This window comes from Oryza brachyantha, chromosome 8, assembly GCF_000231095.2.
Source record: "Oryza brachyantha chromosome 8, ObraRS2, whole genome shotgun sequence".
Lineage (NCBI taxonomy): Eukaryota > Viridiplantae > Streptophyta > Magnoliopsida > Poales > Poaceae > Oryza > Oryza brachyantha.
In genome coordinates this window covers 9,339,057-9,359,678 of record NC_023170.2, presented here as the reverse complement: position 1 = coordinate 9,359,678, position 20,622 = coordinate 9,339,057, and the positions used below count along the sequence as shown (strand labels likewise).

General features: G+C 44.8%; 1 protein-coding gene across 1 annotated transcript; it reads right to left on the bottom strand.

Annotated features, from left to right (window-relative positions):
- Positions 1-9,643: 9,643 nt before the first annotated feature.
- On the bottom strand, positions 9,644-12,309 carry LOC102714944. Its single transcript, XM_040527148.1, has 3 exons — positions 10,736-12,309; positions 10,463-10,638; positions 9,644-9,960 (listed from the first exon to the last, which is right to left on the bottom strand). Exons 1-3 carry the CDS (start codon positions 12,307-12,309, stop codon positions 9,644-9,646), a joined length of 2,067 nt encoding a protein of 688 aa, XP_040383082.1.
- Positions 12,310-20,622: the final 8,313 nt, after the last annotated feature.

Here is a 20,622-nt window from a genome sequence, read left to right as displayed (position 1 = left end):
GACTATACTGAAGGAGCGGAAGAGAAGTAGCCAATGGAAGAATGTCTGGAAGGACTCTATGATGACGTCGAGGTCGACGAGCAGTAGTGTGTGATGCGTTGTCATGGTAGGTGTAGTAGAAGTAGAACATTAGTATTTTAAATATCATTAGTAATACTAGTAGTTGGAGTGCTTTTGTTGTTCATACTTTCTAGCTTATGGCTTGTATCTTTTGTTGTCGTTGCTCGAGTTGTCTTTAGCTAAACTTTTAGGGTATTATAATAATCGGAACCATTTAATGTTTCTGCTATGCTACTCAGATGGACATATTTCTTGATAAATGGAGTTTATCGAGTAATGTGTCAAGACCGGTATTCTACCTCGGAAGTGGAATACGTGGGTCACTTCACCCCACCTCCCCTCCTCCCCGCGCGCACGCACCCGCACCCCACTGACGGGTGGGCCCCACCCGTCAGCTCCTACCCTTCCCCAGCGACTCGGCCCCCTCTCGGCGCCGCCGCCACCGCCTATCACGCCCCGAATCCAACCCAGACCCACGCTTTCCTTCTTTCCTCCCCTTTCCAAACCGGCGAAGCTTCCCCCCTCCTATTTAAACCCCGCCGCCGCCGTCGAGCTAGTTTTTCCCCACCACTGCCAAATGCCACCGCCTGAGCTCATACCCAAACTCCACGTGTCACCATCAAACTTCGCCGCCGGCCCCTGTCACCACGTGTGTTGCCTCCTCGATGATGCACCGCCGCCCTCCACTCCACTGGTGAGCCCCTCCTCCCCTCTCCTTTCCCGTTTTCGTCGTCGTTGTCGTCGCCAAGGTGATCTCGTACCACCGTCACGCGTGTGCGCCGCTCGCCGTCGTTGTCACTCTCATCCTGCGCCTTCACCCTCGGCGATGCCATCGCCAAGCCATGCCCGAGTGCACCCGTGCTTTTCGCGTACTGTCCCCGCCGCGTCGGTCCTACGCCGCCGCTCCCTTCGGCCGTGTCCTCACGCTGCCTCCTCTTGCACCATCGTTGTCGTCCTCGTCGCCCTATCCACCCGCCAAGCACCGGCCATCTTCTCTCCCCTCCCCTGTTTTCTCCCTCTAACTGGCAGGCCCCGCCAGTCAGCCACCCCTCTCTGTCCCCTCTCTCTCCCCCTCGGTCAGGCCCACTGTTAGCCGGTCATCCCCCTTCTCTCTCCTCGACAAGGCCCGCCCATTAACCCCTTCTCTCTCCTCGACAAGGAGGGGGTGAAATCTAAAGTGCGGTGCGATTGAATATGAAGGGTCATGTGATGGGTCCTATCACAGTTTCCTTTTCGGTGTGTCATGGTGGCACGTCAGCGCACGTTCAAGTGTAGTGGAACTGTGTCCTGTGGGTACAGTAGTGTTGATGTCAAAAATGATTCGACGTGTCACACACGAAGGCCTGATACTCAATCTTAGATAGCTCCAATGCAGGGCCTAAATTCATAGAAGGTGCGCGTGCGTGCCAGTCAGTTTGATCCTTCAACTGATAAGATGAACGATAAAACAAGCTGATCGACTATCGAGCCTATAGGTAACGAAAAATCCAGCCGATCGAATGTTGATGCTGTAATGGTTAGCCGATAGAATGAACGATCGGCTGTAAAAAACTTGGATCGCCTAGAAAGTTGATAGAAATAGACTTGAATTAAATATTAGACCAATGTAATCCGCTAAGTTACTTATTAAGCTTTGTCGATCAGACGAGCCCCTATAACCATATCAAACCAAACATACATAGATCGGACTTTACTAAGACAGTATGTAGTCAAGCACGATATAATCATAGGAAACACGAAGATCAAGGCTAATAAATAAGCTGATGAATTACTTGGAATAATTTAAACAATGAATGCTTTGCTGCGATTGGCTAAAACCAATTTGCGTGTGATTCTCGTAAGCCGATGCAACATAAATAACTGCCGATCAAGCCGATTGGTACAAAAATAATTCAGTAAAGCAATCGGCTGCTCTATTGATATAAATATAATGAACATGTAGATCGGCAAAGATCATCGGCTATAAACGACAGACAATCAATCGAGATCTATAAAATATCGAACTTAGCTTACTAGGAATAATCATAGAAGATTGGACTCAACTGAGATAGTTCAAGATTACGCCTAGCAATGTCAACCTAGATACTAAACAGATCTAGATCGCTATCAAGCCAATGAGCCGATGACTGATAACTTATCAGCTGGTACTCCGATAAAACAATGAGCAAAATACATTGATCTGATACAAACTATCTGATAAACGCAATCTACTAGATTAGACCGAACCGAGATCAGGCCAAACTTGCAAAATCGTGGCAAAAGAACTTGTCTTTGATAGGTTCTAGCAGTCATTCGAATGCAAGCTCTGCCAATTGTTTATCATTTAAGCTCAAATTATAGCATCAACTGTGAACATTATGAAACTTTCCCAAGTATCCACTACCAAGTTACCTAATTTTCTTGCAGAGGATAGGTGGAACCTTCACAAACTTTCCCAGACGACCCACATCAATTGGATACTCGTAGGTGACACCTATCTGTCTAGGAGATCACCTCCGAGTAATAAGCCCAAGCACCACCATATGCATCCATGATCTTCAAGAGTAAAGCCCTCAAGAACACTCTAACTAAACAACCATCCTTAGCCTTGATTGTCACTTTAATCACCGTAGGAGGTGTTAGAACTAGTTGGGAAGGCTTGAGAGGTGTTAGGATAGCCCTAGGAGTCTATAGGTTTGAACTGGGAGCCTCTCCAATGGCTAGATCACCGTCTGGCCAAGGGGCCGGACCGTCCGACCAAGGGGCCGGATCGTCCGACCAACACTTTGGAGATTGCTATGAGCAGGGGCCGGACTGTCCGGCTCTGACTCTGGAAATTTAAAACCTAAGTTTCTACAGTTTACTCGGCTGGATGCATATAACCACTAGGGATGGCAATGGGTTGGGTTGGGTAGGGTATGGGTAGAGTAGGAACATACCTAACCCGATACCCGCACTTCCGTACCCGACCCATACCCGAAATGACTCGTGGGCAAAAAACCGTACCCAAACCCATACCCAACGGGTATCAGGTACTCGTCGAGTACCCGCCAACTGCCCGCTCCTCTGTCATCGTCGCTCACACGTCCGCTCCTCCATCACCACCGGGACTCCACCGTAGACATCGTCGTCCATGTGCTCCCCCATGAACGGCGTCGGCCGCCTGCTCTCCTGCAGACGTCGCCGTCCACGTGCTCCCCAGCGAATGTCGTTGGCCGCTTGCTCCCCGGGGACGCCGCTAGTCACCGGCCGCCTGCTCCACGGCGTGGACGACCCACCGTTGCCTAGAGCCCACCGATGGCCGCCCCACCATCCCGCCACCACAGCTGGTCGCCGCCGCCACTCAACCAGCAGAGATTGAGATTGGAGAGAAGGGGAAACCCTACACAATGAAAGGGATGTATGTATGTATGTATGTATATATATATATATATATATATATATATATATATATATATATGGTTGTTTATATGGGCTAATTTGGGCCAAAAAGGCTAATGGGCCAAAATCAAATTGTATGTATGTCATTGTGTCAACTAAACTTAGCATTTATATATATCGGGTCAGATACGGGTTACCCACGGGTAAAAATTTAAACTCGGCAGCTACCCATTTGGTATTCGGGTATCGGGCAAGCATGCCCACGGGCAAAAAATTCACCCATACCCATCGGGTCGAGTACCCGCGGGTAAAACTGCCATCCCTAATAACGACTCTTGTGACCCCTCTTGATAGTACGAAGTTCCTATGATTCAAAGTCAAAAAGGTCTTCAACTTCGTCGAATTTCATCTAGGATCACTTTAGTCAAACAATTTGCGTAATCCTTGATGAACTGACATTTCTTCTTCGCATCACAAATTCATTAGTGCACAAGTGCTTGACTAGTTTGTCATTAATCATCCAAAACTCGATTAGGGGCTAGATGCACTTTCAATTGCCTACTTGCCTATAGGTTGTAGCTATTACTACAAGAGTACTAAGGGCATTAACAATGCAATGACGTAGATGGTGTCCATAGAATTAAATGAGCTGCCACCTAGGATAAAAGATGATGTGACAAGTGAGTTAATGAAGAAAGAGAAGGAAACCATATCTTGCACGAGACATGGTTTCTACACAACACCCAATACATGAAAAGAAATGAGTAACATTAAATTCATATGTGAATTAGAAGTGTTTGCAGTGTAAGAGTGATACCTAGTACTAGTTTCTTTTTGACATGGGGTCTAGAAATCGTGACTAGTATTTTGCATTAGGATTGCTCTAAGTCTACCTTCTGTAGTTCTCTTGGTCTCTTCTAAAAAAGCGGGTATGAACCATGAACTATTAATTGTCTTCATTTTGTACATCGTGAAATGTGACAATAGTAGTATGATTAACGATACACCGTTACTTTTGAGCTCTCAAAATAAATAGGAACAAGGGGCATGCCGTTGATCTGAAATCTCTTCTAGAAAGAGCTGCTTCAAACAAGACAACTCAAAATAAAAATCAAGGTGAAACTCAAGGTGAGGGCAATCTCAATCATTCTTGCAATCATATTCATATGCAATTGGTGATTTATCATGGTGATTATGAGAATGTAAGTGGTTATGAGACAAGCACATTGCCACCAGATCTCGAGATTGGTGATATTCTTATGTCAAATGGTGAATTTAAATCTAGTGATGAAGCTAATGATGGTGGCATATACTGTATATAGCATGATCCGGCATCGAGGACTCCTATCTCACGATATGATATTAATGATCAAGATTCCATCGGAAGGCCGTATATTGCAATGTGGCCATGCCAACCAAAGTTGAAGATGGAAGATTTTCCGCAACATAACTATGGACGTATGCGCCGCTTCCCACCAAGATTTTGATATTTTTTTGGTCTACATCCCTTCCAGGTTATTTTCATAATTATTCATTGGCTTCGTACATGGGATCTCCTCTAGAAGCCTGGATCACGGAATACAATGCTTATGGTGTCTCACCAAGTAGAACCGGTGGTCACAGAGTTTTTTACCCAGGACTATGGGTGGCAATCTAGATTGAGGATTTCTTCTTAGCTAGGATTTGCTCTATTTTTTAATACTTGGTTACGCCTGTGTCTAGTTTTTTGCTGTGTGCATCTTAGTTATGCAGAGACCAGAAGTGGTCTTCGAGTAATTGTTTCACCTTGATGTAATCATCTAAGATCAATAAAAGCTTCCTTTATCTAAAACATATATGATATATCATACTATCACATTCAACGTTATAAGAGTCAATTATTGAGATTTTAAGTATAACATACTTTTTTATTTTATAATATTTCGAATACTCAATCTTTAAATCCTGTGCCCGCCCCTGCCGCTGTATACTGCACCGGAGGGCGTCTAGGTGAAGGAGGTGTAGCTGGAGGTGAACGCGCGTGTCGTCGTGTACGACACAGTGGGGGGTCCTGGTATGATGCCCGTCACCGACGGCGGGAATCTGGAGACACGCGGCGTCACCATCCGACGCCCACTATCCCTGCCGATGGCGGCAGAGGCGGTAGACGCGCTGCAACTTATGCGGGTTTGGTCGATGACCATGGGACTAGTCGTGGTCATCTGTCGCGGGAAGTGACACGATGATCAGCGGTAAGAGCTATGGAAACAGAGTAGATGCAACCATGGTTGTGTTCGGCACTCGCTTTCACCCACCATGGTTGTGTTGCGCCACTAGCAAGCTTGGTCTTGCTCGTCGCGCGGTGTAAGAAGCCATCCTGGGGATTTGTTCCCTTCCGAGCTGCTTAAGTCGTAAGTTGGACCATGGTCAGCGTCCACGTCATCCACTTAGAGTGTCGCATTTCATGATCGAGGGATGTAATTCGGACTCAGAGAAGAGTTGTGGGAGGTGAAATGACATGTTCTCTATTTGTAAATAAAACTTTTATATACATGTTCTTATTGATCTAAAATAAAGGCTAAAAAAATAAACTGCGATGAAAAAGATCTAAAATCAACTCCATATTTAAGGTCAAAATTTTAATTCTGACTTATAGCATAAGTAAAGTGGGGATGTTAGTCCATTAATATTTTTTAGAAGCAGGCCTCATTCAACCCATCGATTAATCTTTTCATATCTTTACTATTATAAAAATTAAACATGCTGATTCCATCTCTGACCACTGTAGTTGCACCAAATCCAATTTTGTTCCATCCGTCACCTCTACCATCATCCTTCGTCTACTTCATGTTTGATTAATTGAATTCATCCATAAAAACAGATTACGCAATTTAAACCCTAATCTATACATGATCACCAATTAATTCAAATGTGGAAAACTAAATATTGACCTACAGATGAAGCCATCTGATTCCCTTCCCTTCCTTCCCGACGAGATTAGATAGCCGGTGATCACTTCTAAACCTACAGCCTTCGGGTCTTTACCTGCAATGTCCTGAGATTACCTCACGACTCCCTTCCAGCTCCAAGTGATCGGGCAATTAGGGTTATAAATTTTGCACGTTGGATTTGGGCGTCCCTCCTCTGTATTTATATCGCTAGTGGGAGTCGGAGGTTTATCTCGTATTTGATTCGGAGTCTGATTCTACCGATCACCGAAACAGACTCCTATTCTATCTCGAATTTCTTGTTTGAGTAGGAGTAGGACACCGTAGAAAATCAGTTATGGTGGATTCCGAATTTCTTAAACCGGTCTCTATCTCTAATTTCTTTTATCCGGTGTCTAACCGAATAAATCAACCAACACTTCCATCCACGCATTATGTGTGATATTATTCAAACAAACTAAAATGAATCAAAGGAGCAAACCAAAACCTAATTTTCTCCCAAAAGAAACCCAATCTTTAGCAAGATCAGGACTTCAGTGAGCAAATAAAAAGTCAAAATCAACTGGAGGTGACAAAGGAATAGAATGAGAGAGCAAAGAAGGGCAGGAAAAAGATTTTAAAGAAAAGCTTTCCAATCCTTAGCCCATCCTTGGTCCTTGGAGGTTTCTTACCATGAGGGAGGCCATCACGACGTAGCGAGGATGTGTGGCTTCTTGGCCTCGCTTTATAGCCTATCTCCAACTGCTTCCACAGCACCTTGAGCTTTGCCAGATTTGACAGGAAAGTTGAGGTTGGACTCGACAGCAAAAAATGATGTAACTGCCTGTTACATCACTGCCACCAGCTCCAGCAGCAATGACTGGGAAGGGGGACGGGTCCAGCGGCTAGGAGCCTGGGATGACATCAAGTTGCGTGCGAGCGTTAGGTTGAGTTGGGGGTGGAGCAAGCGGAGAATAACTAACACATGAGTTGGGGGTGGAGCAAGTGGAGAATAACTGACACGCCTAAGAGCAATCACTTTCCCTTTTTCTTTTGGATTTATGATGTAAATAAATGAATAATTTTATACTTATAATATATGGTTTAACTTATATACTTGGTGTAACATAAATAGTACTGATATCGTAGGATGTTTAGTATTTTTATGGTAATAGAAAACATATGTTTGATTGTGCTTGAGTAATAGGATCACAGTACGATTAATTATATAATCAACATTTCAATGGAAAAACATTAATGATGGCACAAAGTTATACCAAATTATAAAAAATAATTGAGTAATATATATCTTCGCAACTTACTTATAGAAAATAAAATCCTAAAGGGCTTATATTTCTCATCCATTTTTTTGTCCATCATCAGTGGCATTGCATGATCACAATTTGAATGAATACTGAACAAGAGAAGACCGATAAAAATGAAAGTTAGGAAAAAAAGGAATTTTTTTGAATTTTTCTAAAAGTTCAATGTATAGATTAGTTTTTTAGTTTCTCTTGTTGCAAAGTATGGGCGCTTTGCTAGTTAAAAAAATGAAGCGGTGATCATTTGTTTTTTTTAGCAAAAGACAAAGTTATATTTGCAAATAAAAAATAATTTATGAATAAAAAAATATACATATGTATTTTAGCGATATAAAATCAAATGCTTAAAAATAAACCACGATGAAAAAACCCAAAAATCAAATTTAATTTTAAGGTTAAAATTTAAATTTGACTTATAAACATAACCAAAAGCGAAAAGTTGGGGCTCGAAGTGTTTTTATTTTTATACGTTCCTGTTATCTATCTTCCTAGCGCTAATTTCATCTTATTTAATCGTCTCTTCATGAATTCCCAACTGTTGTATTCCCAATTGTTGTTGTTGTAAATCACATCTTGGGCATCCTCAATGGGCATTGAGGGACTTCAGATCCTTTGAATGCCGCATGACAATGGCCTCGTCCTCTTTCAATCGTCCATCACGGTCTCTGTGTGATGCGAGTTAAGCCAAACAACATATCTACAAATAAAAAATAATTTGTTAATAAAACTTTTTTTCTAACTTTTATATACATATTCTTAGAGATCTAAAAGCTAAAGTTGTAAAATAAACTTTAGTAAAAAGCTTTAAAATCAATTCTAAATTTAAAATTAAAAATTTAAGCGAAAAGATAGGATAAACGTCTAAAATGGTTGTTGTCACCGAGTCCCTGTCCCACTGCCTAGGGCACTTGAAGTCTGCAACTATGGCTACTACGCCCCCACGTGGTGCATGGATATGTAACTGAGGTGTATTCCGTCCGTAAAAAAGAAATCTACTTATGTCTAAATTCAAACCCAAAAATTCATTTTTTTTTCTTGAATAGAGGAATATGTACAACGGACAGAGGTGTAGTTTACCTATGGACAAATAATATATTTTTTCCTTTTGTTGAGTAAATAATATAGGGGTGGTCATGACATTTTTGAGAAAAAAACCAAACAACATATTTATAAACAAAGAATAATTTATAAATAATTAGCGATCTAAAAGCCAAGGATAAAAATAAACAATGATGAGAAAACTCCAAAATCAGCTCTGAATTTAAAATTAAAAATTCAAATTTTGGCATATAAACACAAACAAAAGCGAAAAGATCAGGACTATAGTTCTTATTGGCAGATAGGTTACTGTAAAAATGTTTTGGTCCCTCCATTTGCTCCCATATTGAAATTGAATGCAGTGTTACTATACACTTTGTCCATGGAGCAAATTGACGATATTATACAAGGACCAGAAGATCAGACGTGCCTATCATGGTTATTAAGGCGGTAAGGCGACCTAAGGCGACCTCACACTGCCTTACTGCTATAGCGGTAAGGCGTAAGGCGAGGCGACGCCTTAGACGGTCAAAAACTATTAAAGTGACAAACAAAATAACCTAATAATAACAAATTAAATATACATTTGCAGCTGACCTACCATTGCTGCTCCCCAACTGTATGGCACATGAATAATGAGCAACATAATTAGATAAGTATAAATTCAGATCACAGGAGGAACAAGTAAAGTCAAGTACTAAACATTTGTACAGCAATAAGTTCATACTAAAATAACAAGCAATAAACAGCATAGTATAAAGTCAAGTACTAAACATTTGGGCAGCAATAAGTTCATAGTAAAATACCAAGCAATAAACAACATAGTATGCAAGCAAAAATAGTGGGAGCTATCATGGCCAAATGGCATATAAAGATAATAGTGGTTCATGACTCCACACTCCACACTCTAAACAAAATTATTATACGGGCAACTCCTGATTCCTGAATCCTGATCTCTTAGAAATCATCATCAAACTCATTCAAATTGTTAGTAGCATCCATGCTTCCTTCACCATCTTCAGTACCACCAGGAGCTTCATCACAATCGCTCACGTTTGCATCATCGTGTGGATCTTCTTCGTCATCTTCTTGATCAGATTGCACATATGCTTCCTCATCTTCTTCAACCATTGCTGAATTCCTTGAGCGCCATTGAAAGGTTATTGGATCAGCACGGTTGTGAGCTCTCCTTGGAACATTGCAACCTCGAATAGAGTGTGACGCACCAACAGCTTCATCAACATCATCCCATGTAATGTCACATCCACGAGCACCTTGAATTGGTTCATGTAAGGAATCAGCCCATTCATTGTCCCAATCAAACTCCTCAATGACTAAAGGGTCATAGCTTTTTCCAGCATTCTCATGCCTAAGCTGAAACCTAGTTTTCATCTTCCGGTTATATGCAACAAAAACTACATCATTTAATCTCTTATGCACTAACTGGTTCCTTTTCTTTGTATGGATCTGTAAGGAGTCAAATAACAAGGGAAGCAAAACGAGTGAATATAAATAACTTGCAGAAAAGTAAAGCAATGTAAATCAGAGCTACAATCTTGTTGACTCGCAAATTCGAAGGTGCTCCAATTACTCTCGCAGCCAGATGTAGAAGCACAAAGACTAACAATGCGCTTTGCGAAGCGTTGAAGGTCTATAGCATGACCACCATATGCACACCACCAGTCAACTAAATTATAAATGCACACAATCTAGGATTTAGAACCAAAATATATATTCTGAAATAAGCTAACAGAAATGGAGGACTTTGTAACTTACTAGGCACCATTTTTTCTTTGTTGGCGATTGCCATTTTATTTGAAAATGCATCTCCTCTTTGGTTCTCATAAAGAATGGCTTGTCTATCAATATTGTTTCTAATTTGATCATCTTCTACAATTTTTGCAAGCACATCAGTGAAGCAGCCTCTTAGTAGCAGTAGCATCATCTCCACTCTTAACAATGTTGAAAAATTTTCCTAGGTTCAACTAAAGTGCAGCCCCATACAAAGGATGGTCCATTTGGTTTACCCAACGTTTCTCAATGATGTACATGATTTTCTTAAGCAAATTTTTCTTGTTTTGTGTGGGAAAACTCAGATTGATCTTCTCTTTCGCATGTGTCATTAGAGCTGAGACCTCTGGCATAGCAGGCTTCTCATCACCATCAACAGCCCTAAGAACAATAAGTAATGGTGCTGAAGCTCTAAGACAATCTTCAAGTGAGGTCCAAAATTCCTTAGATAAGACAATGTCACTCACATTCTGTCCAGCCATTGTTGTTGATAACTTAATACCAGTCCATGCTTCACTCACAAATAGGCACCTCAATGCATCTCTCTGGCTGTACATGCTCTTCAAAGTAAGAAATACCGTGGCAAACCGAGTGGCTGCTGGTCTTACAAGATCCTTTCCACCTGTCTTCTCTCTCATTGCACTAAGAAGCCTCCCATGTCTATAAATGAATGTAGTGATAAGCCTGGCACGGGCAATAGGCTTCTTAAATTCCTTCAGCTTCTTTATGTCCTCCAACATAAGATCCAAACAGTGTGCAGCACAAGGAGTCCAATACAATGTGGGAATTCTCTCCATTAGAAGCTTGCCCACTGCCTTGTAGTTAGCACCATTATTAGTGACAACTTGCACAACCTTGTCTTTTCCAATGATCTCAATTCTCTTGTCTAGCAAATCAGCCAACATAGTTGCATCATGTGCTTCACTTGATGCATCAACAGACTCCAAGAAGTAGGTCCCTTCCATGCTATTTACAAGGAAGTTAATTAGGTGGCGTCCCCTCCTATCGGTCCATCCATCCGACATAAGGGTGCAGCCATAGTGCTTCCATGCTAGTTCATGATCAACCTTCATTTTACTTGTCTCCTTCACACAGTCTTGAAGCAAGGGCTCTCTCAACATGTGCTTACTCATAGGCTTATAGCCTAAACCATATTGCGCAGTGACCTCACAAGCAATCTCAAACTGCCTTGAGGCTACAGCATTGAATGGTATGCCACACTCATAGAACCACAAAGCCCATTGCATATCCACATAGTGCTTATCTTCCTTGCTCTTCGTACTTCTCTCCATAGTGCTTTGGAACTGACCTGAACGGCGCTCATCCACAATCTCTTCAGGTGTTTTTCTAATCATAGGAGCAACCGTCTTGGTTTCCTTTGGATTGGCATCTTTTGTGGCCGGAGCCTTGAAATTAGAGGTTGCCCTCCTTTTTGCTGCTGTCGCAGAAGAAGGTACAGCTAGTGCAAGAGAGGATGTGGTTGCATTTTGATTTGCTAGACCCTCCACCTCTTCTGCCCCTTCATCCTCTTCCAAGAATATTGGTCGGCTTCTCTTGTTCTTCTTGAAGTAATCATGCATTTGTTGCCTGAGTGCTTCAGTAGTTTTACTACACACTAATATATCTGCATAGCCACCTGCAAGATGTTGCTTCAGCCTTGTAGCCCCGCCTTTAGTTACCTTTCCACGAAGATTACATGTCACAAAGTCTCTATTTCCAATAGTCGTCCAATAGCCATACTGCCAAGCTGGATCGTTTGAATTTGTTGGCCTTTGTTTTGGATCTTTCATGGGATCATAATTAGCATCAGAGGCTGAAACTGAACTTGTCATCTTGGCTGCTGCATAAAACAACCCACTGACATAAAATATACAACTGATGTAGCAACTAACAAGCAAAATTAGCAGATCAAGGCAGCAAGTACTAACAATGTATACATTAGAGTATTATACTAATCTACCATCAACACACCACACTACTGTCTACTACACATGCATACTTAAATATATTAATCTATAACTAGAACACAACTGCACATGCATAGTTGAATATAGTAATCTGCCAGTAGCAAAAGCAAACTTTGCAACAATATTAATCATGGATATCAGCAACTAGATATGTATAATAATCATTTAATTAGACATTAGTTTAATATTCATAGGAGAAGAGCATCAATCTGCTATAAATAAAGAGGAGAGAGGACTGGGCCAGGGAGTGAGGGGAAAGTAACAGAGGAGAGGACACAGGAGAAGCAGATGATCAATAGATGAAGATCAAAAAAGTAAATTTTGAGAACAGAGATTTAGAGAGATGGTCACAACAAAGCAGAGGAGCAGAGGAAGAAGAAGAACAGAGGAAGAAGCAGAGCTGGGGAGACGAGAAGAAGTACCTGATCGTCCTTGAGAAGGATCATCTTTTTGCTGTCGCCGTGGGGTCGTCACTATCCCAGGATCGTTGTTTTGCCGTCGCTAGAGGATGGGGTCACTGTGGGGTCGTCACTGCCTCCTTTGGCCCTCTGATCTAATCTGATCTGATCTGATTCTGTTTTCTAGCGCTACTTTCCTTCTGGCGCCAAAAAGAAGCGCCAGATTGCTTTCCTTCCCGCGCAAAGGTACGACACCCAATCTTTTTCTCGTGCGTGGGTCCACTAGCAAAATTCGCACCTCTCTCCTCCCTTCTCTTTCTACAGCGTCCTTGTCTCTCGCCATAGCGAGATTACTCGCCATAGCGACGCCCTAGCGACGCCTTATGGAAAAAGCGAACGCCCTACGCAATCTGCCAAGCGTGGCAGACGCCATGCCCTCTGGCAGTGCCTTACCGCTGCGTAGACGCCTTAGCGACGCCTTAACAACCATGATGGAGAGAATTCCCACATTGTATTGGACTCCTTGTGCTGCACACTGTTTGGATCTTATGTTGGAGGACATAGGGAAGCTGAAGGAATTTAAGAAGCCTATTGCCCATGCTAGGCGTGTCACCATATTCATTTATAGACATGGGAGGCTTCTTAGTGCAATGAGGGATAAGACAGGTGGAAAAGATCTTGTAAGACCAGCAGCCACTCGGTTTGCCATGATATTTCTTACTTTGAAGAGCATGTACAGCCAGAGAGATGCATTGCGATGCCTATTTGTGAGTGAAGCATGGACTGGTATTAAGTTATCAACAACAACGGCTGGACAGAATGTGAGTGACATTGTCCTATCTAAGGAATTTTGGACCTAAGTTGAAGATTGGCTTAGAGCTTCAGCACCATTACTTATTGTTCTTAGGGCAGTTGATGGTCATGAGGAGCCTGCTATGCCAGAGGTCTCAACTCTAATGACACATGCGAAAGAGAAGATCAATCTGAGTTTTCCCACACAAAACAAGAAAATTTTGCTTAAGAAAATTATGGACATCATTGAGAAACGTTGGGTAAACCAAATGGACCATCCTTTGTATGGGGCTGCACTTTAGTTGAACCTAGGAAAATTTTTCAACATTGTTAAGAGTGGAGATGATGCTACAGTTGGGCTACTAAGAGGCTGCTTCACTGATGTGCTTGCAAAAATTGTAGAAGATGATCAAATTAGAAACAATATTGATAGACAAGCCATTCTTTATGAGAACCAAAGAGGAGATGCATTTTCAAATAAAATGGCAATCGCCAACAAAGAAAAATGATGCCTAGTAAGTTACAAAGTCCTCCATTTCTGTTAGCTTATTTCAGAATATATATTTTGGTTCTAAATCCTAAATTGTGTGCATTTATAATTTAGTTGACTGGTGGTGTGCATATGGTGGTCATGCTATAGACCTTCAACGCTTCGCAAAGCGCATTGTTAATCTTTGTGCTTCTTCATCTGGCTGCGAGAGTAATTGGAGCACCTTCGAATTTGTGAGTCAACAAGATTGTAGCTCTGATTTACATTGCTTTACTTTTCAGCAAGTTATTTATATTCACTCGTTTTGCTCCCCTTGTTATTTGACTCCTTACAGATCCATACAAAGAAAAGGAACCGGTTAGTGCATAAGAGATTAAATGATGTAGTTTTTGTTGCATATAACCGGAAGATGAAAACTAGGTTTCAGCTTAGGCGTGAGAATGCTGGAAAAAGCTATGACCCTTTAGTCATTGAGGAGTTTGATTGGGACAATGAATGGGCTGATTCCTTACATGAACCAATTCAAGGTGCTCGTGGACGTGACATTACATGGGATGATGTTGATGAAGCTGTTGGTGCGTCACACTCTCTTCGAGGTTGCAATGTTCCAAGGAGAGCTCACAACCGTGCTGATCCAATAACCTTTCAAAGGCGCTCAAGGAATTCAGCAATGGTTGAAGAAGATGAGGAAGCATATGTGCAATCTGATCAAGAAGAAGAGGAAGAAGATCCACACGATGATGCAAACGTGAGCGATTGTGATGAAGCTCCTGGTGGTACTGAAGATGGTGAAGGAAGCATGGATGTTACTACCAATTTGAATGAGTTTGATGATGATTTCTAAGAGATCAAGATTCAGGAATCAGGAGTTGCCCGTATAATAATTTTGTTTAGAGTGTGGAGTGTGGAGTCATGAACCACTATTATCTTTATATGCCATTAGGCTATGATAGCTGCCACTATTTTGCTATGTTAATTTTCTTTTGCTTGCAGACTATGCTGTTTATTGCTTGGTATTTTACTATGAACTTATTGCTGCCCAAATGTTTAGTACTTGACTTTATACTATGCTGTTTATTGCTTGTTATTTTACTATGAACTTATTGCTGCACAAATGTTTAGTACTTGACTTTACTTGTTCCTCCTGTGATCTGAATTTATACTTATCTAATTATGTTGCTCATTATTCATGTGCCATACAGTTGGGGAGCAGCAATGGTAGGTCAGCAGCAAATGTATATTTAATTTGCTATTATATTAGGTTATTTTGTTTGTCACATTAATAGCTTTTGACCGTCTAAGGTGTCGCCTCGCCTTACGCCTTACCGCCATAGCGGTAAGGTAGTGTGAGGTCGGCTTAGGTCGCCTTACCGCCTTAACAACCATGCTCTCCCTCAGAAGCTTGCCTGCTGCCTTGTAGTTAGCACCATTATCAATGACAACTTGCACAACCTTGTCTTTTCCAATGATCTCAATTCTCTTCTCTAGCAAATCAGCCAACATAGTTGCATCATGTGCTTCACTTGATGCATCAACAGACTCCAAGAAGTAGGTCCATTCCATGCTATTTACAAGGAAGTTAATTAGGTGGCGTCCCCTCCTATCGGTCCATCCATCCGACATAAGGGTGCAGCCATACTGCTTCCATGCTAGCTCATGATCAACCTTCATTTTACTTGTCTCCTTCACACAGTCTTGAAGCAAGGGCTCTCTCAACATGTGCTTACTCATAGGCTTATAGCCTGAACCATATTGCGCAGTGGCCTGACAAGCAATCTCAAACTGCCTTGAGGCTACAACATTGAATGGCATGCCACACTCATAGAACCACAAAGCCCATTGCATATCCACATAGTGCTTATCTTCCTTGCTCTTCGTACTTCTCTCCATAGTGCTTTGGAACCGACCTGAACGGCGCTCATCCATAATCTCTTCAGGTGTTTTTCTAATCATAGCAGCAACCGTCTTGGTTTCCTTTGGCTTGGCATCTTTTGTGGCCGGAGCCTCGAAGTTATAGGTTGCCCTCCTTTTTGCTGCTGTCCCAGAAGAAGGTACAGCTAGTGCAAGAGAGGATGTGGTTGCATTTTTATTTGCTAGACCCTCCGCCTCTTCTGCCCCTTCATCCTCTTCCAAGAATATTGGTCGGCTTCTCTTGTTTTTCTTGAAGTGATCATGCATTTGTTGCCTGAGTGCTTCGGTAGTTTTGCTACACACTAATATATCTGCATAGCTGTCACGCCCTGAGTTTTACCCAATCCAAGAAAATAATTAAATAATACATTAAAAATAATTTGTTAATTAAAGTTCAGGAGAAAACACAGTGTAAATTAATTTAATTAATTGGAAGCTTTTCGGAATGTTCTAAAATGTCCCGAAAGAATTTTAAATGATTAACAGGATTTAAATTTGAATTGCAGTCAATAAAATTTGCTCTAATAAACTTAATAAAAATCGGCAAAATTGGAGGTGATTTCTTTTTTTTCCCTCCTTCCTTTTTCTTTCCTTTTTCCCTCCTTTCTTTTTTCTTTTTTCCCTTTTCTTTTCCCCTTTTCCTTTTTTTTCCTCCTTGGCCGAACTCCTCTGCCTCTCCCCCGTGTGCACGATCTCCTCCTCCCCTCCAGCGGGTGCACGATCTCCCCCTTCACCCCCCATCATACTCCAACTCCTCCTCCCCTCCCGTGAACAGCCCCACCACCTCCTCTCTCACGGTAAAATCAATTCCAAACAATTAGGACTCCAATTTTTTATCCCTTTGAAACCTTATCTATTTCTTTTTAATAGGAGATGGGTAAATAGATTTATCTCTAGCTCCTCCCTATAAATACCGCCTAGAGCCTTGCCTCTTTTCCCCGTCTCCCTCTCCCGTGCTCCTCCAGCCGCCTCCAGCCACCCCTCTCCTAGCAGCAAGCCACCGCCAGCGCTGCTGTTCCTATTCGCAGCAGCCGGGTTTTCTCCACTCAATTTCAGGTTCGCATATGTTTTATTCTTGCGAATCAATCTAAATTAATCTACTGTTTAATTGTTTAGGTTTTCTAGCCGAACAGTAAGGAACAACCGCATCCGTCACTGATCTCTCCACCAAACCTCAGGTTTGCATACGTTTTACTCATGCAGATCAATCTATCATTAATCTACCGTGTAATTGCTTAGATTTTCTAATCTTTTAGCTAGCGTGAGATTGATCTACAATATGAAATTCAATTTCGTACGTGTAGATTGATTTTACGTTAAAGTCGTTTAGTTTTCAGTTTAGCGAGTCGTTAAATCTCGATTTAACGGGTCGTCTAATTCCGTCATTGTTTCGCTAACAGTGCACAGTTTCGCGTTTCGGATCTAATTCGTCGTGCGAATCTATTCGTGCATGTTTTAGTTCTGTTTTGCGAGTACATGTTCTGTTCGTGATTTCCCGAGCTGTGGCCCAACGCACGCTCGAAGTCTCCATCACCTCCCTCGGCCCACTCCTCATTTTCCCTCTCCTCTTGGCCCAACAGCGCCGGCCCACTTCTCCCTTCCGGCATCCTCTCCATTCTCTCCTCCCTTCCCTCCCGCTGGGCCGGCCCATAGGCCGTAGACCACTAGCACCCTGAAGTCCAGCTCACGTCCCCCTCTCCTGGCCGCCGACAGGTGGGGCCCACCTGTCGGAGGCGTCTCCCTTCTCTGTCCGTCTGCTCGCGCGTGCTAGCTGCGCCGCACGTCGATCTCGCCGCCACCGTGGCCGTGTGCCGCTCGGTCGCCGCCCTTCGCGTCCTCCCCGCATCCATCTCGCTGTGCCGCCTCGCCGTGGCTGTCGCCACCGCGTCGCGCGCCGCTAGCTGCGCCGACGCCCTCGCCCGCACCGCCTCCCCTCCGCGCGTGCGTCGTTTGCTGTCACCGCCGTGCGCCATGCTCGGCTGCCGCTCATCACACTGCCGTCGTCATGCCCTGTGCCCGTGCGAGTCGCTGCCGCCGCCGTGGCCGTTGTCGCGTCGCGGCCGTGCGAGCCACGCCGGCTCGCCTCTGCCCACTCACCCTGTGCGCGCGCTGCTGCGCGCCGATTGCCGCTTAGTGCCGTCCACACGCGTCGTCGCGCGTTCCTGCCACCGCCCGTGTCTTGTTGTCGTCACGTGTTCCACCGCCACGCCGACGCGTCCACATCTTCGTCGTCACCGGTGAGCGCCCCCAATTCTTTCTCCCCCTCTTCTTTCCCTCCGCCGCCGTCGTCGGTGCGCTCGCGCCGTCGTCAGACGCCAGGAGCCACGCGCCATCGCCGCCGGGTCGCTGATAATCCAACACGGTCGCCTCTCTGGCCCTCTTGGCCGCGCGTGCGCCGCCTCATGCTCGTCGTCCTCCTCTTGCTACTCATCGCCACCGCCGCAGCTGAGCAACGCTGCCGCTCACCCGCTTTGCGCCTCCCTCGCCGTCTTGTTGCGTCGGAAACGCCCCGCCGTGCCGCGCGGCGCGTGCGCCTCGCGCCCATGCTTGGTCGCCGCGTCGCCCGCTGCCCTCGCGCTCGCCCGCGTGCACGCCACGCCCAGGCCGCGCCGTGGCTAACCACCATCCACAACCACCAGCCGCAATCTGCGTGCCGTGCCAACCAACTCTCCGCCCTATCCGTGCACCTGCAACGGCCACGCGCCGCCGCCAACCTCCTCCCCGCCCTAGCTGGCGCTAGCTCCCCTATAAAGCCCCACCGGCGCGTGCTGCCCCACTCGTTCCCGAGCCGCCGCCGCACCGGTTGCCCATCGTCGTGCAGACGCCGTCGCTCCTCCTCGGCCACGCGCCGTCGTCTCCGCCGGTCACCGGTGAGCACCCGCTCCCCCTTCCCTTCTCCCTTTTCCCTCTCCCTCTCGGCCGCCGCCACGCGTCACCGTGAGCGCGCGGGTGCCGTCGCGTGCCACCCGTTGTCGGTCGCGCGTTGACATCGTCGTCGCGTCGTCGTTGGTCTTCGCCATCGTCGCACGAGTCGCTTGGCCGACGTCGCCGCCTCCGCCTCCTCCTCCTTCCCCGTCCTCTATTCCTCTCGGCCCGTGCTCAATTGTCGACGCCGTCGGTCTTCGTCGCCGCCGTCGTCGAGCCGAGACGAGGCCGACACCTCTGTCTCCCCCTCCTCCACCCTCTCTCCTGTTGCTCGCCACCGTCACTGCTAGCCACCCGCCACTTGCCTCCCCGTTGCCACCCGGGGCCGTCGCTCGCCGACTCCCTACAGACGTCACCGCCGTCCACCACCCTCGGCCATCACCGTCGTTGAGCTCCCTTCACCCACACCCGCGCGCACCCGCGCCGCCGGCCGACTCGCCGCCGCGCCGCCTCGATCCCTCTCCCTCTCGGCCGTGTCTCCACGCCGCCGTTCCCCACTTCGTCGCCATCACCATCGTTGCGACGCCGTCGCCTGCCGTCGGTCACCGATCGCCGTCGCTCGCCAGAGCTCGTTGCCGCCGACGCCGGCTGCCACCCACCACCGCACGCTCCCTACGCCGCCGGCCGAGATCTCCACCCCTCTCCCTCTCTCTCACTACCCAATCGGCCCCACCTGTCAACACTCCCTTCTCTCCTTGCTGACATCATGCCTCCAATTAATTGCGCAATAAATCATTAAGGTTTTCTGTTTAGTTTAAAAACACAATTAATGTTCTAAAATTCACAGCTAATTCATCTAGTCTCCGTTTAGGCCCATTCAAGTTTCATTAAATCCAGAAAAATGCCAAGAATCCATTAAAAATAGTTTTTTTCTCTGTTCAGTAGTTTTATAGCATGTTTTGCTTGTTTTGCTTTGTTTGTCGTAGGTTTTGACCCCGTCGAAGCGCCGATCGTTCTCGAAGTCGTCGCCGAAGTTCCTCGTGGGTCTATGCAAGGCAAGTGGCACCGTTCTTTGATTATATTGACCCGATGTTTATAAAATTCCTCGCTTTACATTCAAACATGCATTGTTTTATGCAAATCTATTTACTTTATTTATCTATTGGGCATTTACCAATATATCCGTTGATTCCCACTCATTATTATTGTCATCCCAGGGTTAATTTGACTAGAATTAGGGTTAGTCAATGCTTAGCCATGCTTAGTTCAACTAGTTCACCAATTATTATTTGATTATTGATTAAACTTTGATAGACCTTTAATGGTTGTAATCATTATTAATATCTCGTTGAGGATTAATACTACTAAAATATTGTTTATATATGGTGGGCTGTGGGTGCATGGTTTTGAGAGTCGTGCCCATGGCAATTAAGGACCGGTTCTCGGGAAACCCTAGAAGTCTTACACGTACTAACCACAAGCCAGAATGGGCAACGGTGAGACTCGTAATCTAGCTTGTCCCTATTCGACGTACCAAGGCAAGGGTGAGCGTGATGGAGTATGGACGGGCAATCGTGGTGTAACGAAAGCCTCTGCTGCTTCCGGATTCACCAAGGCACAAGAGGGGACTGCCCGACTTGGTGTAAAGGAGGGGGTGAAACCTGAAGTGCGGTGCGACTGTCTAGGGAGGGTTAGATGAAAGGTCTTATCATGGTTTCCGTA

Bases quoted from the DNA above. Each gene is read 5' to 3' on its own strand.
- LOC102714944 (XM_040527148.1), bottom strand. From the start codon at position 12,309: ATGACAAGTTCAGTTTCAGCCTCTGATGCTAATTATGATCCCATGAAA. The intron at 10,639-10,735 runs GTACATCATTGA...AACATTGTTAAG, and splicing joins AATTTGCTTAAGAAAATCAT to AGTGGAGATGATGCTACTGC. The intron at 9,961-10,462 runs GTAAGTTACAAA...AACCAATTCAAG, and splicing joins CAAAGAAAAAATGGTGCCTA to GTGCTCGTGGATGTGACATT.